At 34.8% G+C, this 27,992-nt stretch overlaps 4 protein-coding genes across 12 annotated transcripts; 3 read left to right on the top strand and 1 right to left on the bottom strand.

Annotated features, from left to right (window-relative positions):
* The first annotated feature begins 456 nt into the window (after positions 1-456).
* Positions 457-4,748, top strand: LOC105173852 (U-box domain-containing protein 35). 2 transcript variants are annotated; one of them, XM_011095747.3, is made up of 10 exons: positions 457-898; positions 1,244-1,335; positions 1,472-1,593; positions 1,678-1,865; positions 1,949-2,009; positions 2,212-2,500; positions 2,744-2,845; positions 2,999-3,427; positions 3,748-4,503; positions 4,610-4,748. In XM_011095747.3, exons 1-10 carry the CDS (start codon positions 724-726, stop codon positions 4,712-4,714), a joined length of 2,319 nt encoding a protein of 772 aa, XP_011094049.2. In that variant the 5' UTR covers positions 457-723; the 3' UTR covers positions 4,715-4,748. The 2 variants fall into 2 exon arrangements, with proteins under 2 accessions (XP_011094049.2, XP_020553494.2); XM_020697835.2 differs by having other exon boundaries at positions 1,681-1,865.
* On the bottom strand, positions 1,420-7,575 carry LOC105173850 (pentatricopeptide repeat-containing protein At3g42630). 5 transcript variants are annotated; one of them, XM_088875363.1, is made up of 3 exons: positions 7,417-7,575; positions 2,697-6,806; positions 1,420-2,516 (listed from the first exon to the last, which is right to left on the bottom strand). In XM_088875363.1, exons 1-2 carry the CDS (start codon positions 7,510-7,512, stop codon positions 5,640-5,642), a joined length of 1,263 nt encoding a protein of 420 aa, XP_088731489.1. In that variant the 5' UTR covers positions 7,513-7,575; the 3' UTR covers positions 1,420-2,516; positions 2,697-5,639. The 5 variants fall into 5 exon arrangements, with proteins under 5 accessions (XP_088731489.1, XP_088731491.1, XP_088731492.1 ...); XM_088875365.1 differs by lacking the exon at positions 1,420-2,516 and having other exon boundaries at positions 4,866-5,332; positions 6,218-6,806; XM_088875366.1 differs by lacking the exon at positions 1,420-2,516 and having other exon boundaries at positions 4,866-5,363; positions 6,218-6,806.
* A 6,981-nt stretch (positions 7,576-14,556) lies between these two features.
* On the top strand, positions 14,557-17,691 carry LOC105173853 (FCS-Like Zinc finger 14). The gene is made up of 2 exons (XM_011095748.3): positions 14,557-15,353; positions 17,237-17,691. The coding sequence occupies exons 1-2, from the start codon at positions 14,788-14,790 to the stop codon at positions 17,394-17,396; spliced, it is 726 nt and encodes a 241-aa protein (XP_011094050.1). The 5' UTR covers positions 14,557-14,787; the 3' UTR covers positions 17,397-17,691.
* A 1,526-nt stretch (positions 17,692-19,217) lies between these two features.
* On the top strand, positions 19,218-27,992 carry LOC105173854 (DExH-box ATP-dependent RNA helicase DExH10). 4 transcript variants are annotated; one of them, XM_011095750.3, is made up of 18 exons: positions 19,218-19,559; positions 19,949-20,994; positions 21,216-21,530; positions 21,789-21,893; positions 21,975-22,043; positions 22,795-22,962; positions 23,042-23,113; positions 23,195-23,311; positions 23,771-23,995; positions 24,123-24,281; positions 24,912-24,959; positions 25,038-25,127; positions 25,276-25,368; positions 25,683-25,836; positions 26,239-26,387; positions 26,517-26,612; positions 27,174-27,266; positions 27,562-27,992. In XM_011095750.3, the coding sequence occupies exons 2-18, from the start codon at positions 20,020-20,022 to the stop codon at positions 27,670-27,672; spliced, it is 3,039 nt and encodes a 1,012-aa protein (XP_011094052.1). In that variant the 5' UTR covers positions 19,218-19,559; positions 19,949-20,019; the 3' UTR covers positions 27,673-27,992. The 4 variants fall into 4 exon arrangements, with proteins under 4 accessions (XP_011094052.1, XP_088731615.1, XP_011094051.1 ...); XM_011095749.3 differs by having other exon boundaries at positions 19,219-19,415; XM_088875489.1 differs by having other exon boundaries at positions 19,218-20,994.

Genomic DNA, 27,992 nt, shown 5'->3' on the forward strand with positions numbered 1-27,992 from the left:
TTTGGGTTCTACCCATAAAGCTAATAGTATAATGCCAAACGCTGCAATGAAACAAAATATAGGAATACTTTTTTTGGTAAATTCTAAATTTATCCTTATTTTACAAAACAAAAAATAAGACAACAATAGTATGTCTGATCATAATTATATCTGGTACTATGTTGCAAAATAATAGTAAGGATAAAATATAAGATTAGTAATAGTTTAGAGAAAGTGAAAAAATGAATTTGGATCTAAGTGTATGATATATGTAAGTAATGTTTAAGGTGGATAAGGAGAATTGAGAAGAGTTAGTTATTCGGTTGTAATGGGAGGGACAGCAACAGCATCAGCATCACCATTCAAACTTGAAAGAAAGAGAGAAAAGAAAAGAAAACAAGAAGAGAGTTAGGGCAATGGATGGTGTGTATAAAACAAAGCCATGATATCAGGAGGCTAAGACTGAAAAACAAGTAATACATTCATTCTTGAGAGCTTGGAAAAAGGGTATGGAGTTTCTTTAAGGGATAGCTCTCAAGAACACCAAATGGCCATACTTTTCCACCATTGATGAAAATGAACTAAGTTTCATTTTCTGACAACAGAAAACTGAAAAGTTTTCAGGGGGTGGGTGAAAATTTTGTGTCTTGTGCAAGAAACAATCCATTTCAATTTTTGTGTCTGGATATTTAATAAATAATCCAGAAAATATTAACAAAAGTTGGTGGGGGTATATAGAAGGTGATGATGATGATGAACCAGAAGGGAAATAATTTAGAGAAGAAGGTGGAGATGGTTGCAGTGGCCATAGACAAAGATAAAGGCAGCCAGGCTGCATTGAAATGGGCTGTTGATCATCTTCTGGCCAAGGGCAAAAGTGTCGCCCTCCTCCATGTTAAGCAGAAAACTTCTGCTCCATGTATCTCTCTCTCTCTCCCTCTCTCTCATGCAAAATTTGATTTGAGATCAAACATAGAAGTCATTTGAGATTCAAAGTGCTCGAAATCCAGAAACAACATTCTTGAATGGTTGTCCTGTCAAATTTGATTTTTTAGGAGGACAAAAGATGAATGACATTGTGTTCAGTATGAAACTAATGTCTGAAAACATTCTTTCATTTCTTTTGTACCGAACCATTCAAGGCCATTGGATTATACGGGTGTAGAGAAATCCATATAAAAATCTGCAGTTTTAGTTCAGAATTCTTGATCTGAGTCTGAAATCTCAGGAAACTTTACTATGATCTTTTTTCTTGTGGATTTAGTGGGAAATCATGCTGATGGCGGCAAGGTTGCACTTGATAACCAAGCCAAGGAGCTCTTCCTTCCCTTCCGTTGCTTCTGCACACGCAAGGACGTAAGATCAGCTGCTGCTTTTCTTCAAAATTCTTGAATTTATTTCTGTGGATAAAAGAAAGGATTTGCTATGACAAAGCACACAGACTAGAAATACAAATTGGATTTCGTACTATCAGATAATATTTTTGATACAGATACAAGTCAATGAAGTTCTACTGGAAGATACAGATATAGCAAGATCACTTTGTGACTATGTGAAGAACAACAACATTGAGCACTTGGTGGTTGGTGCCTCTGTCAAGAGTGGATTTGTCAGGTAATAAAAAATTACCTGTTTCAGCTCATTTTTGTACTTCCGTTGCAATCAAGACAACAGGCACTTACGAAACTCTTGACACAGAAGATTCAAGACTGCTGATATACCGGGCAACGTTTCCAAATTGGCACCAGAATTTTGTACTGTATACGTCATCTCTAAAGGGAAAGCAGCATCCATCAGAGCAGCATCGGGCGGACCTACAAAAGAAGGTTCTCGTTCACTGCATAATGCACCTGATCCACGTTACATGCAAAGCAATGGAACACGAGGTCTGCTTCGTTAATCTTTTGATTTCCATTGCTTTACTGGGCTTCACTAGGCTGAGAAAAAACTTTATGGCACCATCTGGCAGGCGGTCCCATGTCACCTTTTGCAGGTAGGACTGTCCCGACGGAGGAGGTGGATTCAATCAAGTAAGCTGACTGATTCACACACTATATAAGGGAAGCTGAATGCAGTTGTTAAGACTACATCCTGCATTGCCTGCGTATTTTTGAAATCAACTGGAATAGAAAACAAAATAGTAACAGACTTATATTTTATATGGGGAAAATTATATAGGCAACGTTTGAGAAGATAGATGATGGAACTAATGAGCACTGCCTGTTTTCACAGGTCACCATTTACTAGAGGCAAGGCAAACCGATCATTTGGAGAACTTTCGATGACTGATTCCGACATATCATTTGTGAGCTCAGGCAGGCCAAGCAGTGATCGCATGATGTCAGCATTAGAACAAGATATGATGATGGCTCCTCGCCTGTCAAGCAGCTCAGACACAGAGAACCGATTAAGTTTTGGATCTCCATTCGCTAGGTCATCTGATGCAAATAGCAGTTTCGGAGTCTACTCATCCAGCTCGAATGAAAGTGGGAACTTCTCATGGTCAGGGTCCCAAAGCCTGGTAAGCAAGCATAAACCTGAAAAGTGCATCAATTCATTGATTTAAGAAATAATATAGAGTGTCTAATCTTTTCTTCAGCACTAGCACATCATTTTCTATACTTTGCTCTCAATCATGTAATGCTCTATTTTAGATTTAATTACAAAAAATCAAAAGCTACCATCCCCATATGCCCAAAGAAAAGAATAGAGAATACCTGAAAATCATTGTCACCAGAGCAACCTAATTTGGTGTACACTACAGGAAGATGTTGAAGCAGAGATGAGAAGGCTCAAGCAGGAGCTCAAACAGACGATGGACATGTACAGCTCAGCATGCAAGGAAGCACTCACAGCAAAACAGAAAGTATATTCCGTCTTCTTAAACATAGATTTCCCTGATCATATGTTTTATCATCACAACAGTGGGAAACTAAATAGACTATTGAATTATTTACCTCAGTAGTTTATTATATGTACTGATCATATATTGAATATGAGTATGAGTATTCACTTCTAGGCGATGGAGCTACACCGCTGGAAAGTAGAAGAACAACAGAGACTTGAGGAGGCAAGACTGGCTGAGGAAGCAGCATTGGCAATTGCAGAGAAGGAAAAAGAAAAATGCAGGGCTGCTATTGAGAAAGCTGAAGCAGCTCAGAGAATAGCTGAACTTGAAGCACAGAAAAGAATCAATGCTGAAATGAAGGCACTCAAAGAAGCAGAGGAGAAGAAGAAGGTGATGGACAAGTTGGCCAAGAATGATGTTAGATATCGAAAGTACACCATAGAGGAGATCGAAGCTGCTACAGAGTTCTTTACAAAATCTCGTAAAATTGGGGAAGGTGGATATGGCCCAGTTTACAAGTGCTACCTAGATCATACAGAAGTTGCTGTAAAGGTTCTTCGTCCAGATGCGGCCCAAGGAAGATCACAGTTTCAGCAAGAGGTATGAAAAGTCTCGAACTCGAGTCCTACTTATAAGTTATAAAATACTTTGACAGAGAAAGCAGTTTTGCATTTCCTACACTAAGAAAGCAAATCATATTAGATTAACAAACAAGAGAACCTTACCTGATATTGCAAGGGAATATATTCAAATTACTGGTAATGAAAACTTGAAAATAATGACTTCTGCAAGCCTAAAAACTAGGGTTTAAGGTATTGAGAACATCTTTAATTTGAAAGAAAAGTTAGATGGACCTTCGATCTTATTTAGTATTATGTACTGCACTCTCAGTTTTTTTCTTCCTTATCATGATGATGCAGGTTGAAGTTCTTAGTTGCATTCGGCATCCCAACATGGTTCTCCTCCTTGGAGCGTGCCCAGAGTATGGCTGCCTAGTCTATGAGTACATGGCTAACGGCAGCTTGGATGATCGTCTATTCAGGCGAGGAAACACTCCAGTGCTCCCTTGGCAACTCAGATTCCGAATAGCTGCAGAAATAGGCACTGGGCTTCTTTTCCTCCACCAAACCAAGCCAGAACCATTGGTACACAGAGATCTAAAACCGGGCAACATTTTGCTCGACCGCAACTTTGTAAGCAAGATCAGTGATGTTGGACTAGCTAGGCTCGTTCCTCCTTCAGTAGCTGATACTGTTACACAATACCGCATGACAGCAACAGCTGGAACTTTCTGCTACATTGATCCTGAATATCAGCAAACTGGCATGCTTGGCATAAAGTCCGATGTTTACTCACTTGGAGTGATGCTGCTTCAAATCATTACAGCCAAGCCCCCAATGGGTTTGACTCATCACGTTGATAGGGCTATTGAGAAGGGGACCTTTGCTGATATGCTTGACCCAGAAGTTCTTGATTGGCCCATAGAAGAGGCCTTGATCTTTGCCAAGCTAGCACTTAAGTGCACAGAATTGAGGCGGAAAGACAGACCTGATCTTGGGACAGTGGTGTTACCTGAGCTCAACAGATTACGATCACTCGCTGAAGAAACAATGCCCAGCTTTTCAGTAAATACTAGTCCAAGGAAGGTCTCAGCGGTTCGCGGTTCTCATTCTCATGTGAGTTGATCCTACGAATAAAAACTTTTCAACCACACAAACATAACAGTGATTTGCTTTTGCCCTTCCTCACAATATAATCCGATTCTCCATCAACTTTATGTAGGTTATTGAATCAGAGAAGCTATACTCAGGCCCTGACAACATCGCAAAGGGTCGTACATTGACTGCATACAACCCAGCAAGAAGTATGGAGACATATAATTCTTAAGATTGAAAACTGGCCAACTTCATTCCATCTAGCTCTGCTTAAAATCCTAACGTATTGGTTTAACAAGTCCAAGAACTAAGATTATTCTCAGCAAAGTGTTGAGTTCCTGCAACCTTGCAGCTATATTTTGGTTGTAAAGTGAAACAACATATGATTGTAATTAAGCATTCCCATTACAAATACAATGACATGTTTGTAACAGAAAAATTTGACATATGATTACAAGAATCTGTTGTAATTATAAGGTAACCCTTAAGTACTCTCCTACAAGGGGTGATTACAGTTTGTCCAGTTCAATTATATACAAGGTAACACTTTTCCCTGTTCAACTATGAAAATATACACTAATTTGAGGGACCAAATGCTCATTTCCCATTTCTACGATGATATATCAGGGGGGGAAAAAAAAAAATAGGCAGAAATTTACGTCTTCAATTCCTAAATCTCCTCCTAATTGGATAATCCACACATCCTCATCTCTTCAGCTGGCTTTAATCTCTTTAACCTATCATGCCGAAGTTTGTATCTTGGACCATAAGAAACCTCAAAACCAACAACTGGTGCACATTCAGTCCAGAGTATCAGATTCTCATGTCTGGTCTCCGAGGTGGACGAAAACTGCATTGTCATTCATCTGTTACCAACCTTTCTGCAAAAGATGTAGCTGACAAAGCATAAAATTCATGTATTCAGGCAGCTCATTTATCTGCAAGTTCTTAACAAGTAATACTAAAAGCTGATGTTCCAGTAAAGAGCATGAGCAGCCAAGAATATAGGCATAACTTCTTCTCAAATATTTAACTGTTGGTTAGACAGTGCTTTTATATAGGTATAGCAGAAGCTGTTTGTTCACCAAAAAACACGAGCACTGAAGAATAGATGCATTGATGATCAGAACGAGACTTGTGAGTTCCTCAATACTTAATTAGTAATTCCAAAAGATCTGATTACTCCGAAACTTCTTTTTAAGATAGATAGCAATTATCATTTTATAGGTCCAATCCTTCTTCTTTACATACTCCATAACTACTTCTGAGTTCAAATGAAAGTCCCCTTTTCCCATAGCTTCGAAGACGAGTGGATCTGTCAACACAGAAACACAATCATTCCAGTTGAGTTTTCTCAAGGCAAATTTCAAATTTTTTCCCAGTTTTCTATCCATGTATGCATCAACTACACAACCATAAGTCACAAGATCAGGAACCACTGCTTCATGTTTCATATGTTCGAGGCTCAAGTGCAGATCCCATAGCAAAGACATTCTGGAGAATGCAAGTAACCTAATGTTAAATGTACTAAGATCTGGATGGAATCCTGCTTCCACCATTCTTACAAATTCCCGCTGCAAGCTTTTCATTTTGAAATTTGCAGCATAAGATAGTAGCAAAAGATTCCAAAGAAGATTGCCAACGTTTTTCCTACCAAGACCTACATCATGCACAAAACGACCTAAAGCATAAAACTTGTTTTCCTTAATATAAGCAAATGAGAGTGCCCTAATACCTTCTTCTTCAATGAGAATCCTTGACTTCTTGAGACGACCATAAGCAGATTCGGCGTCAGCTAAGGAACCAAAAGTGCTGTAATACAATAAATAAGCATTTCCCATGGTGGAATCCACAGAATATCCCATTGAAACCATCCACTTAATCATAATTTCCATATAGTCAAGCTGACCACTCTTGCCAAAACAAGATATAGCCAGACTGTAAATACCAGGTAATAGTGCAGAATCTTTCAGTTGCATTTGGTGCAGAATTTTTGCAACCATACCAAAATCTCCCATGCCACCATAGAGAAAGATCAATTGAGAAACTACTTCAGCATCGGGCATAAATGAACTGTTCAACATTTGCTCCCAAATTTCTGAGGCTTTAGATAACAAACCATTACGGGCATAGTATAGCAGCAAAGCTGATAAAGTGGAATTATCAGGCAAGAGACTTTCTGATTTAACAATTTTTTCGGGGATCAGAGGTAATCTTTCTCCACTCGAGCTATATATTTGTGAACCAGAATTGCAACCATTACGCTTATTGACATAATACTCACGATTCCCCTGCAAACTCTGGTCTAAGCACATCCAAAACTTCTGTTCCCAACATGTTAGCATATATGCAAACAATAGCAAAAAAATGGGTTAATTCACTACATACACGTGACAAACCAGCTTAATAACATAAGCATCCACCTGTAGTCCAACTAGTAACTAACGCGCCATTGTTCATTTGAAAATCAAAAATCATTTAATACGAATTTGAAATAAGTGGATTTCTTTTTAGTCATATGAACACAAATGTCAAGAAATTAAGTAGAATACAAACTTTACAAGAATGCAATGAGAAAAACTTATGAAAATACGCTAGCCCGAGAACCAAATTTTAAGCCACAAATAATAAAATACAAACTCTCAATTATGTTCAACAAAGACTTACGTCAGACTCATCCGATACTCATGCGACTTGACCTACTTCATCATGGACTATCAAACTCAAACAAACAAAAGCATTGAACTAAATTTCTTTTAACACATGCACAAGACCTATTCTCTTGTTACCAAGGCATAAACATCTTTAACTATTTCTTGCAGTCAAAACTCCACAATCACCAACCTCTAAGAAACGTAGGAAAATAACAAAAAACCAAAACTACGAACCTACTTCTAAACAATATACTTCTAAAAACAATAGAAAACGCTGTACCTTGAGATTCCCATTCTTCGAGGAAACTTGACGCAAACGCTTCCTGTCCACTGTACGCGACGTAAGAGGAGCAGACACCAGCAGCACAAATTCCATTCCTCGCTCCTTAATTGAGAGAGAAAACACAGAAACGACATCCGTAAATCGTTTGTTTGACGACTTCTTGGGCCTAAGCAGCAGAAGAGTCAAATATTCGTGGGCCATGAATCTTGGGCCATGTGCAAGCAATATCACTGCTAGCTGCAATATAGTTTAAGGCCCATTTTAGCCCAACAACGCATAATTGATGTTCATGACTACGTAAATTGATTGACACAAGGCTCAGGTATAGGAATAAATTTCAAATTACGAGTTCGAGTATCATCAGATATGTGGATATTTTTTTATTTTTTATGTAAATATTTATCTCACTTTATAATTATTGTAATTTTTTACAGCTATATTATATATATTTATTTAATTGAAAAATTATTATAATTTATTATTTATTAATTTTAGTATAATGATATATTAATTAAATTAATATAATTCTAAACAAAAAAATAAAATTATTAATTTTAAAATAATCATTTATGTGCATAACACAAGTTTGAAAACCAAACAAGGGTTGCAAGCTTTGCTCTATTCTGTTTTCTTATGTATGTACTAGACATTGTGACAAGTCATTTATGTGCATATATAGTAAATATTTTTTTATATTTTAAAATATATTATAAATAATAATAAAACATATAAATCAATACGACACATTTAAAAAGAGAAAGAGCCTAATTTTTAAGAATGAGTTGAAATCAAAATATTTATATAAATGATTCATTTCTGTAGAGTAAAAAAGTACCTAAATATATATATATATAAAGATAATAAATTAATATAAAATTTATTTATAAAAATGTGGACAAATGAAAATAATAAATAATGATGGAGAAATAAAATTATACATGAAAAAGAATAATTATCAAAAGTAGTTATAAAAAAATGATCAATAAAAAAATTAAAAAATTAACTAATTTTAAAATCTAAAAATAAATAACAGACTGAAATTAAATGGGACGTAAAAAATGAGAGTAATAATAATAAAGTATAGATAATACAGTCGCCGGCTTTTATTTAATTCATTCCAAACTAAAATATGTGTCGGTCCCGTTTGGTTCGTGTGATTAAACATGATAAAATTACTTATAATGCATAATAACACGTTTGGTTGGCATTATTAGAAATCGGTATTAATATCGAGCCCGATCTTATTTATAAGAATTTATAAAATAATAGATATCATCTTTTAATTGGGATACGCAATCCCACCGATTGTTATTAACCTGTATTAAAAATATCTTCCCTCATTTTCCCTTCCACTCCCCCTGCTCTCTCTCTCTCTCTCTCTCTCTCTCTCTCTCTGCCTCCTTCACTTCTCTTCCATCTTCCTCCCTTTCTGTTTCCATCTATTTCTTTTCCCCACCAACAATGACTATATGACTCATCTGAAACAACAGTCAGAATTTTTCCGTTCTCTAAATGATTAAAAAAATCATATTTTAAATTTATAATAATTAGATAATAAATATAATAAAAAAATATTACTTATATTTTTTTGGGACTTTTAAAAAGTATTTGAGTTTTGATTAGTTGCCAAATTAAATGTGTATTTAGAACTTCTGTTTCTTATGAATCCAAAAAAATAAAAAATAAAAAAATATGCCACAATTTAATTTTATTTAAAAATTTTATTTCACTAAGTAATTTAGAGAACTTTTTTTTTTTAATCATTCACAAGCTACAATATGAAAATAAAAAAAAAACATAAAAATGATGCCCTTAATAGTCTTTTTACATATAATCATCCTTTATAATTCTTTTAATCAAATATTATATTATATTATGACATAAGATATCATACATATAATATCTCAAACCAAATAATATATAATGAAATATATGATTAGTTATCATTCAATTTCTCATCCCATATAATCCCATCATGTTTAATTTTATTATATGAACCAAACGAGCCCCTACAATATTGTCAACTATTCTCATGCTTTACGTTTCTTCCCCCATACTTATTCAATTATTACACAATTGACGCCATGAGTGGTCATTTTTGCCCATTTATTATGGAAATTTATAGCCCAGCTACTACGTCGTATCATAATTCTTCAAGTATAAATACTACTTAGTCCCTACATTCCTCTTTTTTTTCCCCCTAACAATTATAAATTTAGATGATTTTCTATTATGGAATTCAAATATACGTGATTATTAAATCGAATGTATGTCACTGCGTCATACAATAATTTAAACATTTTTTTGAATTTGCTTTGTCAATTAATCGATCTACGGCTTTAGTCGTTGATATTGATTGAAAATTGAATAATTGTAGCTTATTATTGAACGTTTAAATTGATAATAAATATAATTTAAATATTTGAATTGTACAATAATTCAAATATTGTAAGAGTAATTTCTACCGTACATTTAAATTATTAAAGATAATATAAACAAAATCTCTTCTCTCCAATGGGAAAAAAACAAGTTGATGAAATCAAAGAGAGGGCTAAAGTCAATGATGAGCATTTGGCAATGAAATGTTTGCCATTTTAGTGACAAAAGGCCATAAAAATATGACCTTTGATTCTTGATTTTTTCTTTTTGTTTAAAGAAAGATAAGGGCAAGGGGTAGTCATTAGTGATTCCTTCGGACCACCAACTTCATGTGCCCATTCATTGTGCAATGTTTTTATGGAAAATTCTATTTTAGATTTTTTATTTATTTTTTCTTTTTAATTAATAAAAACAAATGAAATAACAACCCTCTTCGGATCTACTAATAAACATCTCCTTTTCATTGTAAAATATTCAATTCAAATCATATTTGCTACTCAAACGATGAGCACATTTGTCGAAAATTGAATTTCTCACAACCACACACGCTTAGGTTTAATCACCAGAATAGAAGCACCATATAATTATAATAACGTCGCGCTCTACACCCACATTATTAATCATCAAGATAGTGACGAGTGAACTTAAACTGTATTTATATTGATGGATGCAAAATTATGGATTTCAAATTCCTAAGAATTTATTTGTTAAATTTAAATTTATCATCAAAATATAGCCTCAAGTAATTGTAACCACCTAAGAGTAATGGACTTCCAAAATATTGTAGGTGTGCCACTTTTTTACATGTGATTTTTGTGAACCCAAAATGTGACTACTTTAGTAGTTGCATTTTCCCCTTTTTGGATGACTACTTTCCTATTTGCTTTATGTTGCTATTTTTATCTTCTACTTTTTATATAATAATTAAATAATAATAATAATAAACTTTTTCTTTTTAGGCTTTGGCATGTTCATTGCAGTTTGGTCCCCTTTGGCTGCTGATCCAAAAAGAGGGGACAAAGAGATCAAAGTAATGTCTACCTTGGAATTCCTTTTTGTAGGCTTCCAATGAGATGCACAAATCTTCATTTTAGTATAAAAGGGTTAATTATATCGCTGTTATTTGAGATTTAATATAATTATACGTAAATTATTTGTAATTAAAAAAATTATACTTAATATTTTTGAGTTTGTTTGTGTTTAATAAATAGAATATTCTCATCAAAATTTATCAAATTTGTTGATATTAGCAAAAAAAAATTTGAATAAAAATTCATATTTACTCTCGATTGACTTATTACTAACTTATTGCAGGTCAAGTAATTTTTTTTTATATCAAACTTTGGTCAGAAAAATTTCTTTTGCCCGACGATAAGTCAGTAGTAAGTCAATCAGGGATAAATATGGATGTTCAGTCAATTTTTTTTGCTAATACCAACAAATTCAGTAAATTTTCACTAAGAGATGAATCTATTTGTTAAATAAAAATAAATTAGGGGTATTAAATGTAATTTTTAATTAACAAGGGGTTTACGTGTAATAAACCAAATCTCAGAAGAAGCCAATGTAACTATCCCTAAAATAAAAGAAATGGAGATCTAATTTTTTAGGTAAATTATATCGACACTTCTTACTGCATATTTAAAGTTGAAATATCTTTAACAATTTCGATAAGTTATTATTTTATTTAAACAAATAAGTATAGTAAAATTTTAAGTTATGCCTACACATTAAATAGAATAAATTAGATTGATATCTCCTTAGATTAAATCCAAATGCATAAATATTGTGTGTCTTTAGTAAAATTACAATACACTCGTTGAGATTGTAGTTGTAAATTACAATTACACCCTCTATTAAGAGGCAAAATTATTTATAAACACTCTCTCATATATATTATACCAACAGCACTCAAAAAATATACTTATAATTTTAAAAAAATATATAATATTTATATATTTAAATCTAAACTCAATATATAATATACGAAGAACGGTACTCGAATTGTTTCAAGTTGGGAGTTTGAGTGCGAGACGGGTGCGGGATTTAACTTTGGGTGGCCAAGTCGACTTTACGCCCCGTGAGAATCGGATCCGAATCGGGTAAAAATATCATGTGATGTTAATAGTTTTTGTTTTTTTTTTAAATATATAGTTATGTTAATGGTAGTTCATCCAGGGTGTTTATGTCTTTTTACCTTGCTTAAGATGGAAGCAAGATATCAGGGACATGAGAGCATCCTGCAGAGTGCAGCATTTACGTACAACACTTCTATATATATATATTTATACTATACGTAATATTTAAACGTATATAATCAAATAGATACATTAAATTTTAAAAATAAAATAATATTTATTTATATTTTATTATTAAGTAAGAGCAGCTTTTATATCTCTTAATTCTGCTCTGCTATTTAATTCAAAATTTTGAATTAATTAATTATTTTTAACTCCTCCATTTATTATGGTTTTCCAAAACTACCATTTAATAATTATATTAAATTATAGTCTTAATATATATATTTCTAGGTATTTTTTTACCCTACAAAAGATTAACAATGCAATTTGTATAAATATTCAATTTCAATTCATTTTTTAAAAATTATACGTATACATAGATTGTGTGGCACTTATTAGTATTATTAAAAGCAAAGCAAATGATAATTATAGATGAAATTGTAAGATAAACATGGGATTAAAATATAATATGATTCAGTTAAAATAAATAAATAATTATATTGATACCCAAGAATTACAATATAGATTAATTAAAAAAAAAATTTAAAAATTATTGTATTTTGAAAATGATTTTAATTGAAGAAATAATGAATATTAAAAGAACAAAAAATATAAATATTAAAAACAATAAAAAAAAATTAAAGTTATAAGCAGTTAAAGTCAGCGAAAGTTGAGAAAAGCGGACAATTTGACGATTAAGAAAAATAAGAGAAAATTAAAAAATAAAATAAAATGACAGATTATAATTAAGTGTGATACCGAATGGGTACTCTTCCTTAATAATAAGACTAGTATATGTGGTACATACAAATGTGTGTGTGCACAACTAATTATTATTTGAATAATATATTAATGAAATAAATAAAAAATATATATAAAGTATGTATGAGAAATTACTGGGAAAAAAATGAGAGATGAAAAATGGGTGCGGAAGTTAAGAAAAGAGAGAAAATAAATATTAATATAAAATAATTAAAAAATAACAAAGTGGCATACCATAAAATTGAAGACACCACAATTATATTATTCAATTATATTAAAGTATAAATATAAATAATGTGTTATATCTCACCGTTACCATTTTAATTTTTATTTACCATCTTTTACATTTATTTGCGAACAATTATTATATTTTATTAGTATTGGTGATCTTAGATTGTCAATACAGATGATTATTTTGGATTTTTTATTACAAATTTGTGTTATATATTATATTCTATTATATTATATATAATGCCTATAAAATTTGAATGGGCGAAATAATTCAGATAATGTAAAGATCGCAAGAATCCAAGAGAATACAAAACCCTTAAAAGGCCTAGGGTGATCTTATTAGACCCAATTCGAATGGATCCCTCAGGAAGTTCGACGAAAAGTGCTCTCAAGAAGTACAATTTGACCTAAAGAAGTATGAATAATCAAAATCCAAAGAGGCTCAAATCCAATAAGGTCATGTGAGCCCATGTAATAGCTTAAAAGCTTGGAAACTCCCAATCAAAATACAAGCCTATATCACATGGCGTCTACGGGTGATTTATATGGCATATATAAAGAATTTCTAAGGACGCACCTATAAGATTATATTAAGACCAGCTACCTCGTCGGGGACATATGGTGCCTTCAATCAGAAGTAACATCTGATTCCTAAAAGCTTGTGTCTTTGACTGGGCGAACATATCTCCTCAACCACTTCGTCGAAGGTTCAAAAAGCATCTTTATTTACAGCGAACTCAAACACTCTACCCCCAATATTATAAGTCCCAAACCGTCATAAGAGAACCCTCCATCGAGTCCATGGGGATACTCCAACCCCGGACAAATAACCCTCTATCGAATCCATGAGGGGTTTTGCCTTATCTAATCACATCGAGATGATCCTCCACCAAATTCTTGGGAACTCTCCACCAAGGTTAGGGATATTATGTCTTACCCAATTGATTGTAGGTTGTCTATAAATTGAGAACTCATCCAGCAAAAAGGCCTTGAATAACAATTTTATTTTCTTACTTGAAATTTAATATTTTGAAATTCAATTTTAATTTCTCACTTATACATAAGAAACAAGTATTTTCACTCTCAGTTTTACTAATTTATATTCTCTTAATTCTTGTGACTTTATCTTCTTATTTTGTACTCCAACTACGGCGACATTTAATTTTTTATTCGCATCAATATATATTGTGATAAATATTTTCTTAAATCTAAGGATGATATAAGTTTTTTAGTACATATATTTATTTAGATATATAAATTATAAAATATGAGTGCTCAATAAAAAATTCATCTAGTGGATGACTTATTCTCTAACCATAATAAAACTTAGAAGAAGTTATAATTTAATTATATTAAATTTAAATCTAAGAAAGGTATAAACATCTTTTCAATTTTTTATTTTTATTTTTTTTAACATTTTTCAGTCTTCTTTTCCTTCTTATATTCCTTCCCCCTCCCATCCCTGAAAGCTCAGAACAATTGAGGAGAGAGAAGCAGAGGAGTTGTTGATTGATTGGCGGACTTCTACCCATCTCTCTCTCTCTCTCTCCCCTCCCCCCCCCCCCCAACCCCGCCACCCCCCCACCCCCCACAACAGTTCCCTTCTCTCCTCTGTATAATTTCATTTCACTTCAAACCCACCAAGAAAGTATCTTAATTTGAAGATTTTTCTTTGTAAGTGTGTGCGGCGGAGAGAGTATTGCAGCCAATAATCCACGTAAATTTCTTTTGTGTTTGTGTCTGGGAGTACAGGAAAATGGCTGAAACGAAAGGGGAGAACAAGAGATTATCGATAAACCTCTCCTTTCTTGCTCCCGCTGACTCCACAAAACCAACCGGTGCCAACAAATCTCCCAAGATTTTCGAGGAGCCAAACGGCGTCGTTGGGCTAGGGATTCTTGCAGCTCTGGAGAATCAAGATCCAGATTATGTCAGTGGTGGTGTCAGAAGTGCGGTTCTGGCAATCTCTCCCAAATCCGCATCGAATCCCATCCCAATTCTCAGCAACAAAATTTTCTCGGAGGATGATAGTAGTAAGAAGCTTAGTGGGGATGAAATGGGAGTGGATGAGGAGTACACTTGTGTTATATCTCACATTGGAGAGAATCTGATCAAGAAAGAGTATTTTGAGACTGACCTTCTCGGAAACAACAATGGGTCTCAGAGGGTTTCTGTTGTTAAAGGAAATGGCGGTGGTTATGAGGCGGTATCCGCGAGTGGTGGTGGTGGTGGAGGAATTGCCGCCTTGGCGATCGCTGATTTTCTGGATTCTTGCTTTCTTTGCAAGAAGAGGCTTCATGGTTTGGATATTTTTATGTACAGGTAAATCTTATACTTCTCTGCATTTATAACGAGTAGTTGATTATGTATGTGCTGAGACTCTCGTAGTATTAGTATTTCTCCTATATGGTTATGGTATGTGGTTGTTGCTTTTGGTTTTTGAGATCATTTTATGTTTCTTGTCTTGAGCTGATGGGAATTCTGAGGCGAATTTCAGTTGATTTATTTTGATGCTCAACTCTATGCTAATTTCTTAGTGTTTTTAGATATCTCTTTTAGAAAATAAAGTTACAAGTTTGCTTTTTGATAATTGGAACAGCTTTTGGAGAGTAAGAATTACTTTTAGATAAGTGGATGGAGAACTTAACTGATGCCAAAAGGTGACGGGAACACAATGCAATCTCACTAGCTTTATCGTCAGGGTTCTCGCTTAGACTCTTCGAGAGCGTGTGTTTAAGTAGGTTGGTTGAGAGGCTATCAACATTTTTACCTTCACTTTCGCGAAGGAAAAACTGCTTATGGCACCTATTTTATTATAGTAATGGTTGGAATAACTGTTTATATTAGAGATTCAGGTGTTAGAACTTTATCATACTCAGTAATTTGTTTTGTTACAGTCAATAATTTAAGCATCAGTTTTGTCTTAGCTAGATTAATCAGGAAGCCTGACACTGAGCTCGAGATCGAATTTTTAGTCACGTAAATGTTTTCTTTTATGCCTCTATAGTGAGAACGAAATGAAGCCTTTGAGGTTATTAATTGCTGAGATGGCTTTGGCTTGGGTTGGTTATAAGTGCCTTTCTGAGAAAAAAGAGTTTGAAAAAGCCACAGCCTTTTGTTTTGAACGTATTTACGTTTTGCCATAGAAAATGGAGTATATGTAGTGAATTGGAAAAAGAAAGAACTGTTAAAGAAACGAGCCATGGGTTCTTTTAAAAAAAAATCGGCTCCTTAACAATCATCTGTTTATGTAAAAACATGGAGGCTTTATCACTTTCTACGGGTTTTCCTGAGGAAAAAACAATTGTTATTGGCATCAAGGGCACATTTGTTGGTTGAAAAGTGATGATCAGCCTCTCATTTTAAAGTAGCATGCTGATCTTCACTTAAGCCTCCAGAGAGCGATCTGTAGTAGTAGTAGATGTTCCTTTCATCTTTGTTATACCAAGTTTTTACTTCAAAGATTCAACATCCTGTTTTAATTCTTGAAATTGATGCGAACCTATTTTGCTTGCTATACCTCTCCCCCCCTCCCCCCAAGAAAAAAAGGAAAAGAAAAAAAAGTGCTTCTTAGTTCCTGAAGTAATTAAGTATTCCATATATTTCACTGTTTGTTTGCTTCATCAGCACTCTGAAAATTATGTTTTCATACTTTCAGATGCTTGAACTAACTGCTATGATCAGGTTATTATACTGAAATCAAAAATATTTTTTATAGCCATCTACTTCACTATTTTTATTTCTGCACCCTCTTAAGAGCTATATAATAGTAACTTCCCAATATTTTCCCCATTTCCAAAATAAATTCGATACGACAATTTTATGGATTCACTTGGATGGAGGTTAAGGTTAACGTGAACTAGTTGTCATTGTTTTCTTCCTCAATTACATGTGTATTTCTATTATCGTCTTAAATCAGTATTAGCTTGCAACATTGATGATATTGTCAACATCTGAAGTTAGTCTTGCTGGAATGATCTTGACTGACGGCTATTGTTTTATCATTTTCGGTTTAAAAACGTGTACTTGTGAGAGATCATTATCGTGGTCCAACACGTTTGATGAGATTCCCTCCGTTTCCAGTGCATTTATGATGTTGATATATGTGCTCTCAATTATGAGGGAAATCGTCATGATCTCTTCATACACCTCCAGAAGAAAAAGAACATTTTTGCTGACAACATCTCTTGGCCATAATTTTGCAGAGGCGAAAAGGCATTTTGCAGTGCAGAATGCCGGTACAGGCAAATCTCAATCGACGAACAGAACGAGAAGTGCCATTCTGGGGCGAGGAAGCCAGTCGAGCACTCCGTTTCACCTTGCTCCGATCCACTTCAGTTTTCCACTGGAGTTGCCGCGGCCTGAGTAGCAGTTAAATTTGTTTATACCTACAATATATATACGAATTACAGATGAATAAAAGCATGTTGGAAAGAAGCTATTTTCCTACGTAGTCTATATGTGATTTATTCATAAAGGGCAAGGAAGAACAACTTCCTAGTTTTTGCTTTGTACGCTCTGATAGAGGCTGGTCAATGGTGTAGTAACAGGTGAACATGAGATTATGTATCAGAGAAAGCAAAAGGAAGGCACTGAAATAATTGTCTTCTTATCTGCCCACTCTTGTTCTTTGAATATTATTGAAATTTAGATTTGATAACTCTTTAAATATTCAACAGATCCAAAGAGAGAGAGAGAGAATAATGTTAATTCATGTCCAGTGCCTCCAATATATGTGTACTAGATGTGTCTAAAACTTATTAAAATATGTGTCAATCATAAATTTTATAATAAATCTACTGTTTACAAGAATTTGACTCCTCAGGGAGAATTGTACATATGCCATGTGGGAGATTGAAATTTTTATATCTAAAATTATTATTAATAAGAATTAAAATTTAATCACGTATAATCAAAACAATATGTAAATGCCCATCATGAGATGGGCGAAATTCTTATAGCTAATTCATTATTTTACTCATGTAGAACCAGGACGAACTGAAATTCGTATAATATATTAATGTTCGAGTTTAATCACTAGACTGTAATATTCATGGCTATATATGCACTATGATGTCATCTTATCAAACTCAATATGGAGACTCACTTTTAAAAGAGTACCAAACTGAGATTTTTCTAGTAGGTATATTAGTGGATCTAAATCTAATGGAGATTGCCTTTATGCAAATTCAACAAGCAATCAAGTCATTATCACCGAGACATGTCAAAAAATTGAGTTGATTCAATCTTACTTTCAATTATTTGTATTTGGACTAAATTCAAAGTCCAGAAAGATCCAAATACTTAAATTAAAAAAATAAGTCAAAAAATTTAAATAAAAGTAAATTGATGGTAAATTGTATCATTAAAGGCCTCGTTTACTTGGATTAATTAGGTTGAAAAAGAAAAATAGTGTGGGCTAGTAGTGTGTTTACTTTGAGTAATAGGGATCTGAGATAATGAGTTTAGCCTTATTATTTTACTGTTTTATTTTCATAACTCAATCTATCATTTGATTTCTTCAAACTAATAAGTCCAATCACATAAGGGGTAAATTACCCTCTTGCCCTTGCCGGCCCCATCGCCCCGGCCTTCTTCCCTACCCCCAATTCCCCCTTCCTTCTTCCTCCTCCACCGCCTCGTCGCCTCCCCCTCTTACTCCCCCTTTCAGCTGCCACCTCGGCCCCTTCCCCCTTATCTTCTTCGATGTATTGGTAAAGGAACTCTCTTCTTTCCCAAAAGAGGTTTAACTGCAAGAATTTTGTACGTCTTTTTTTATTATTTATCTCCGTAATTTTGCATTAATGTTTTTAGAAATGTTTTTATATAATTAATTTTTATAATTTTATTTGTTATATATAAAGGAAGGTAAATAAATAAATTACTAATTATTCTTCATATGAATAAATAAACATGGGAATGCTAATTTTTACAAAAATAATCAATCCAGTAAATGATCTACAATTATAATCGAATTCATTTTATTATATTAGTCTATCCTATTATTTAAATAACTCATACTACAAAGTAAATGGTGCTTAATAATTTACGACAAATATATTTGTAAGAAAAATAATAATTTTAAATGTAGATAAAGTTAAAAATAGCTTTAATATACTCTTCTCATGATTTATTTAAATCCGTAACAGGGAATACAAGGTTTGAATTAGAATCATTGTTTAATTAAATAATATATATATATATATATATATAGCCATATTTGAATATCTTGGCATAATTACATGGGGGATCACAATAGTGATTTCATTACAAAGAGGCCCATGCTTAGGGAACCGATCGAAACTGGACAATTTTCAAAATTCGGGGAAAAATTAGGGTTTAAACGTTCATAAACCATCAACTACACAGTATTCAATTGTCTTGGTAACCTCTTCTACCTTTTTGGATACACGCATATGATGCATAGTCATGAAATTACATGCATGGTGTTCTGTTAGAGTACAGACCATGGAGTTGCTTGTTTTATGTCCATTGGGTATTTGTTCTGTGCGATTTGGCTGAAATTGGGTATGCTTTTGCGTAATCTATTTTCTTTGGGTAGCTGAAAGTTGGATTTTTTGTAGCTTTATGTGCTATTTTCATGGAATTTGGCATTTGCATTTACTCTCGATCACACTGACTCGGCTGTGCAAATAATCTGGATTGTATGGCTGCTAGCGTGCCGTATCTATATTTTATGCCACTACTGTATTTAATTGTATATTCTGCATCATTATTTAACTGTATTTTGTTGGTGAAAAGCTCTCATTTCTCTCTCTCTTTCATGCTCGCACTCTCACTGTCACACGTAGGCCTAGGTGCTTACTCGCTGAACAGTGAGCCAGGTTAAAAGAAACTGAGGAGTTTTTTGGTTATGAATAGAAAACAATCTCTACTATTGTGCTGTTTTCTTACAGATTAGTGGTGGTATTCATACAAGCTTGAAACTTGGGTCTTCAGCACTGAGGCTAATACTGTGGAGGTGTGGATGGACGAATATCCTACATCCCTCAAAAGAAAACAACTGGAAGAAAATTTAAACAGCAAACAAGAAGTTCCTGCTCAAGAATCTACCTCTAAGAGGCGTAACTTATCTCAGACATGTGTGCATGAGGTGGCTGTTCCAAGCGGATATGCCCCAAGCAAGGATGAATCAGTTTATGGTACCCTTGCAGATCCCATTTATAATGGGGAAATGGCAAAAACTTACCCATTTAAGCTTGATCCTTTTCAGGAGGTTTCTGTGGCTTGTCTGGAAAGAAATGAGTCGATTTTAGTTTCTGCACACACTTCAGCTGGGAAAACTGCAGTGGCCGAGTATGCCATTGCCATGGCCTTTAGGGATAAACAGAGGGTGATATATACTTCTCCACTAAAAGCTTTGAGCAATCAGAAGTACAGAGAGTTGAGCCAGGAGTTTTCAGATGTTGGCTTGATGACGGGTGATGTGACACTTTCACCTAATGCAAGTTGTTTGGTGATGACTACGGAGATTCTAAGAGGAATGCTTTATAGGGGTTCTGAGGTGTTGAAGGAAGTTGCTTGGGTCATATTTGATGAGATACATTACATGAAAGATCGTGAACGAGGTGTTGTTTGGGAGGAAAGTATTATCTTCTTGCCCCCTGCAATTAAGATGGTTTTCCTTTCAGCAACGATGTCAAATGCAACTGAATTTGCTGAATGGATATGCAATTTACACAAACAACCTTGTCATGTTGTCTATACAGATTTCAGGCCGACACCCCTGCAACATTATGTGTTCCCTATGGGTGGTTCTGGTTTGTATCTTGTGGTTGATGAGAATGAGCAGTTTAAAGAGGACAACTTTTTGAAGCTTCAGGATACTTTTGTGAAGCAAAATCTCGCTGACGGGAACAACACTGTCAATGCCAAGGCCAATGGCAGAATTGGAAAAGGTGGAAATGCTTCTGGTGGTTCAGAAATATACAAAATTGTCAAGGTGCGCTACTCAGTATCAGACACTGCCAGTTACCACTTGATTACCAGTTGGTTGCCTCTTTATTCCTCACTTAAGCAACCATAATGTATCTTTCTTTTCTGACTTTTGATTTCCTTGGTTGTAGACTTGTAGTCATTCTTGTCCCTGTACTTTGTGTTTAACTGTCTTTGCTTCCATGCCCGGTTTTTATAGTATTCACATGCAAAATTGTTGGCTTTCAGATGATAATGGAGCGGAAATTCCAACCAGTCATAGTTTTTAGTTTTAGCAGAAGAGAGTGTGAACAACATGCCATGTCGATGTCCAAGCTTGATTTTAATACCCAAGAGGAGAAAGATGTTGTGGATCAAGTTTTTAGAACTGCAATCCTCTGCTTGAGCGAGGAGGATAGGAACTTACCGGCTATTGAATTAATGATGCCATTGCTTCAGAGGGGCATTGCTGTTCACCATTCCGGTTTGCTTCCTATTATCAAAGAGCTTGTGGAGCTTCTCTTTCAAGAGGGGCTTGTCAAAGCTCTCTTTGCCACAGAAACGGTACTATTATTATATTCAAGCAACTTGTTTGGTAGATATTAAAAATTAAATGAAGTATGTCTGAACGACCTGTTCAGTCTACCACTCCTTGGATCTTACAAGATTGTGGAGAATGTGGTATCTTATATTCAGCATCTTAATGCCAGACAGTTTTTGCATACAGATCTTGATAGCATTTTTCCATTTTGTTTTTACTAACTTACTCTTTGAGGCAAAGCTTCTTTCCATTTATTAAGTTTTAACTTTCACATTTGACAGTTTGCTATGGGCTTGAACATGCCTGCAAAAACTGTCGTTTTCACAACTGTAAAAAAGTGGGATGGTGACAGTCATCGTTATATTGGATCTGGTGAGTATATCCAGGTGAGTTGTTTCGTTGTAATATGACGTAATATTGTCTGCTAACCATAGATGAATATTGACATATATATACTTGTCTTGTAGATGAGTGGTAGAGCTGGACGTCGTGGTAAAGATTCGCAGGGTATTTGCATTATAATGATTGATGAAGAGGTAATGCCAATTCCATCTTGGTTTGTTTTGGTAAATTTTGAATTTTTCAAAAAAATAAGTACCCTGTAAAAAATGTTTATATATAGAGAGTTACTTTATAATTTTGTATCCATTTGCTTGTAACCTATGGCTAATGAGATGTTGCTTTGTTTGGCGAAGCCACTGAACAACGTCTAGTATCCATCTGCTTATTTATAACTATGTTTTTATTAAATAATGGATGGTTGCACATATACAAGACCTAAAAAAGTCAAACTACTAAATCTTTTGTGACCAAACAAATGAGTGAAATTCTTGTAGTAATTCCACCGTATCGTGTTAACTAGCAAGCATCTTGCAACCTCTTGGAAGACTAAGACTTGTGAAGTATTAAACTATGTTCAGTTTGTCAGAACATGCATGGGCAACTTTTCAACTTTGTCTAGAGATGAACATTCTCTGTATTAAGCAAAATAGAAAATGAAGAAAAAGGAGGAGATTGATACTTCTCAAAAGGTTAAGCTGTTGGAAGGCTGTATAATGGGTGTAAAGCTTAACGCAGCTGTAACTTGGTACTGATTATTTAGACTTATTTAACTGAAGCAATTACATTGGCCTTGTTGATTGATGTCTACTTAATTTGCACATCTGATGTAGTGCACCTCTAAATTTGCAGGAAGTGGTTAAATTGGCAATTTATCGTATTATTTTGTATTAGTGGTCTAACTAGTGTTTTTTTATTTAATGTTAAATTTTTCCTTTCTGATATCAGATGGAGATGAATACCCTTAAGGACATGGTTTTGGGAAGACCAGCACCTTTAGTCAGCACTTTCAGATTAAGCTACTACTCAATTCTGAACTTAATGACCCGTGCTGAGGGGCAATTCACTGCTGAGCATGTTATAAAAAATTCCTTTCATCAATTTCAGTATGAGAAGGTTTTACCTATAAATTAAATTTCACTTGTGTTGATAAATTATTTACAATGGCTAAGATGTGCAACTTCTGTTTCTTTAGGCTTTGCCTGACATTGGGAAAAAGGTCTCAGAGCTTGAAGAGGAAGCTGCTAAGCTTGATTCCTCTGGCGAGGTGACTTTGCTTTCTCATGCTTAGATATGTGTTGTTTAGTTTTATAACAAAGTAACAGCATCCTCCTATTTCCATTGCTAGGTTGAGGTTGCTGAATATCATAGGTTAAAGCTTGAGATAGCCCAACTTGAAAAGAAAATGATGGCAGAAACAACACGGCCTGAAAGAATGCTCTCTTACCTTCTACCTGGTAGGCTGGTATGTACTGTGACAGGTGTTTGTCTGAATAAACTTTGATCTAAACTAGTATACATTGTGTAATTGCTGTTCTTTACTGCCCTGGTCGGCCACATGGCCCATCTTTCTTGCTCATGACTTATTGTGATGTGGGCTTATATTTCTCTTCCATTTATTGCATCTGCTCGCTGCTAAATTTGAAGTCTCATGTTTTCCCTCTCCCACTTCAGAATGTGCTTGTCTGCATCACTCAGCACCAAAAATAGTTTAGCTTCATGCATTTGCACTTTTCTTATTCCCTGTGATTAGAATGCTACTCCGTCCTTATTTGTGACTCATTCCCATTTCTAGTTTTTTATTTTCATTTCTGTTATTAGGTTGAGTTCACTGTTATACCTTGTCACTTCTACAGTTCTCCAAAGGAATTTTCCTTTGGTTTTATTCTCATCTCTCACTGAAGCTAGTTCTCTTAAATTTCAGGTTAAAGTAAGGGAAGGTGGAACAGATTGGGGTTGGGGAGTTGTAGTCAATGTGGTGAAAAAACCCCCTGCAGCATCAAGTTCTTTGACTGCTGCACTTGCTTCTTCACGTGGTAATGGTTGTATTGTGGATGTTCTGCTTCACTGTTCTCTTGGCTCAAGTGAAAAGGGTCCTCAACCAAAACCTTCTCATCCTCTTCCTGGAGAAAGAGGTGAAATGCATGTGGTAGGTTGATTCTTTTCTAATTGGGAAACTGTTCATAACAAAATTGTTCTACATTGTAATTTTTACTGCAGCTCCATGTTTCATAAAGGATAATGGGGGAAGTTATACACTTTGGTTTATTTCTCAGGTTCCTGTTCAGTTGCCTCTCCTTTCTGCACTTAGCAAGCTCAGAATATCTGTTCCTTCTGACTTGCGGCCGATGGAAGCTCGACAAACCATTCTCCTTGCTGTACTCGAGCTTGAAAAACGCTATCCCCAAGGCCTTCCAAAGCTTAATCCTGTGAAGGTATGCAATTTTATCTGATCCTGCTTTATTGGTTGACAGTATTGCACACCATGAACTGGCTAAAAACATTGTGCTGAGTGTTGTGATTAGAACTTCAACAGCGCCCTCTCTTAACGTCCTAAACTGTATGTAATACTCTTGCTCTCTAACAATTTTTATTGCAACACAATTCTCTAGATCTGTTGCGTAACTCCAGTTTTAGTCCTTACTTGCTGAACCAAGTCCGTACTGTAGTTTTTTGGTGGGTCTAGCTTTATCTCTGTTTCGTTTGAGGGACCTTTGGTGAAATTTGCCTCTTAATTTGTATATTCATCATTCATAAAACTAGAATTTTAGACTGACATCTGCAGAAAACTATCATGGGAGCCAAAAGGCAAGAATTGAAACTGGCTGGTGTTGGGAAAAAGAGGTTATTAAACAATGAGGTTCAGCAATCTTGTATGTTATGTTGATCACCAGACTGCTTCAGTATGTGTACCATTGCTGCTCCCTTCTTGGTCTGTTTGACTCTGTTCAAGTGATAATGTTATTTGATCTCTTAACTCTTTTAGTTGCAACTGCATCATATCTTGCAATGAAATACTGGTTCTCCATGTACTGTTCTTGTCCTAAATTGGGGTCGTTATGCAGGTCCTAAAGAGTTACATGTTTAAATATCCTCGAGAAAGAAAACATCTGGTAGTCTGACACATTTCCACATTTACTGCAATGAGACAGGGGTATGTATTTATAATATATATATTAAACTTTCGTCAGGATATGGGAATCAATGATCTAGAGTTTGTTGAATTGGCGAACCAAATCGAGGAACTTGAACAGAAATTGTTTTCTCACCCACTGCATAAGGTATGCCACTCAAGTAGTTTCTCTTTCTCTTGTTGATGCTTTTCCTACTTCTGTAAAGTAGCAAGGATGATGGGTTCTTACAAATTTGCGAATTAGCTCTTCTGGTAGGTGTTTTTATAATTTGTTTGTAACTTGCACTAATGTGCAGTCTCAAGACGAACATCAGATTAGAAGTTTCCAGAGAAAAGCAGAAGTCAATCATGAAATTCAACAGCTAAAGTCAAAAATGCGCGATTCACAGGTACTTCTCTCTGGTAGATATGTGCCATACCTAAAACATGCCTGAACTAGTTCCGCAAATCAAGTTTGTTTGACACTGTGATATGTGCACTCATTATTTATGTAGATTATGGATTGCCACAGTTTCTGCTTTTTTGTAGCTCTTGTTATTGTTTGTACTTAAAGTATGTGTTGTTTGCATGGGCCTACATGCTTCTTTTTCATCATCATCTTCTTCTGGTCAGTGGTCTTTCATAGATAGCAATATCCTGTATCCATTAACTTAAAATTTTATTGTGTTTCTGATAAGATTCATGCCTCCTGAATTATTTTCAGCTTCAAAAATTTCGTGATGAACTTAAGAACCGTTCACGGGTTCTTCAAAGACTGGGTCATATTGATGGTGATGGCATCGTTCAGTTGAAGGGACGTGCAGCCTGCCTGATAGATACTGGAGATGAGCTGCTTGTTACGGAATTGATGTTCAATGGTTAGCCTCTTAAACGATATGCAAATTCATTACCACTCATTTCTTTTTAGGACTATAAAGGCAGCGATAATTTCTTTCTGAGCTTTAGTAGCATGTTCATAGAGATAAGCCTCAATAGATGATGCAGTTTCCTTAGTAACCCATCATATCTATGTGTTTGCTGACATGTCAAAGTTCCGTCATCTCACGACTGGTTTTTAATTCTAATGTCTTGTAAATGTTGAATATTCTTTTACATTTATCACTCTTAGTTAGATAACATGGGAAAACTTCTGAATGTTTAAGCTTGTTCTTTTGAGTAAATGTTCATTTGGAATTTGGGAACTCCTTGTTTGAGGTCATGGTTATGCACATGCTAAATGTTAAATTTGATGGACAACTTTTTCCATATTCTTTGAGCAGGTACCTTCAATGATCTCGATCATCATCAAGTTGCAGCTCTGGCAAGTTGCTTCATTCCTGGAGATAGATCGAGTGAACAGATTCATTTAAGAGCCGAACTTGCTAAACCATTGCAACAACTTCAAGACAGTGCCAGAGGAATAGCAGAGGTGTTTTGAGCTCTGATCTGATATACGTTTCTCCTAATTTGTTTTCTGCATTTTGAATTTGTGCCCCAAGAAAAAAATTATTTTTGCAACCATGACAACTGACAATTGGAAGATATTATTTTCTTGCAGATAGAACGTGAGTGTAAACTTGAGATAAATGTGGATGAATACGTTGAGGCGTCTGTTAGGCCATACTTGATGGATGTGATTTACTGTTGGTCAAGGGTCAGTTGGTTAATTTGATTGTTTAGCTTAAATTCATTTTCTGGACATTGTTTGTGAAACTGCAAATGTATTACCATTAAAACCTGTTGACGCATTGGTCAGCACCTGTGTAAACCAAAAAAAGAAAAAACCAGTCAGCATCTGTCTCCTAGTGATGGGTGTGCATAATATATAGCCACTCAAAATTTAGCAGCACCAGCTGCATCTAGGAATAATCTCTGTCCAAATTTGGCTGAGATTGCGTTGACCTTCTTTAACTTATATTTATTATCACCTTTCTTGTCAATTGTCATTCTGGAGCTATTCTAAATGGAACAGTATCGCCTCTCCCCATGCCTTTTTGATAACTAGGAGCTCTTTGGGTGGATGATTGTACTCTATTTGGAAAAGTAATCATGACATTCTGTTCACCTTTGCTGAACTTGAAGAGTGATTTCAAAAAGAAATTCTGATATTCTTCATGTAGATAGTATAGTTAATTTGTTAAAGAGATAGTCCCAACTGCATTTGATTGCAGTTAGATTTTTTTTATATTCACACGCCCTCTTAATTTTCTTCCAGGGAGCTTCGTTTGCAGAAGTTCTCGAAATGACTGATATTTTTGAAGGTAGCATCATACGGCTAGCCAGACGGCTTGATGAGTTTTTAAACCAGGTAATCCTTTACTAATATTAAAAAAACAAGAAAAGAGTTTATGACAGAGAAGAAATCTCATCCTTTTATCATTCCTGGCACAATTTCAATAGCGGGTACTTGTAGGATCTAGACATTTCATCAATGCCTTCTTCTCTGAGATTGCTATTGGACTTGGACATCAAGAGACATAAAGACTTCAGTTTATAATCTAAGCGCAATCAGCTCTTATATGAAATGCATTCATAATCTGCTATCTTCTGCTAGCAGACATTATCTCTTTGTTCTGTATTTCTCATCAATCATGTGTCTTCAGTTGAAAGCTGCTGCTCATGCTGTTGGAGAAGCTGGCTTGAAGGATAAGTTTGCAGCAGCTAGTGAAAGTATTCATCGTGGGATAATGTTTGCAAATTCATTATATCTCTGAGGTTGTGGAGAACTGCTGATGCTTTTCTGCAAGTGCCGACTAGTACAAGCGTGTCTCATCGCCTAAAGCCAATATTGTGGTTTGCCGTTGTAGTTCTAAAATTAAAAGGTAAGTTGTTTACTATTGGCTACCAATATTCTCCATCCAAAATAAAGTTGTCAATCTGTAATATTTTAGTGTATGTAAAAGGAAGTGTCGAAACAATAGGTTGAAGGGACAAGAGTAATTTAGTTGTAGCTAAATTCGTGTTGACGCAAATGCAATGACATTATCAGTATAAACTAGAAATGGCAATGGGAAACGAATGTATGGAGATCAAA

The sequence above is a fragment of the Sesamum indicum genome, linkage group LG11 (genome assembly GCF_026168435.1).
Source record: "Sesamum indicum cultivar Baizhima isolate 11 linkage group LG11, ASM2616843v1, whole genome shotgun sequence".
In the NCBI taxonomy this organism is placed as follows: domain Eukaryota; kingdom Viridiplantae; phylum Streptophyta; class Magnoliopsida; order Lamiales; family Pedaliaceae; genus Sesamum; species Sesamum indicum.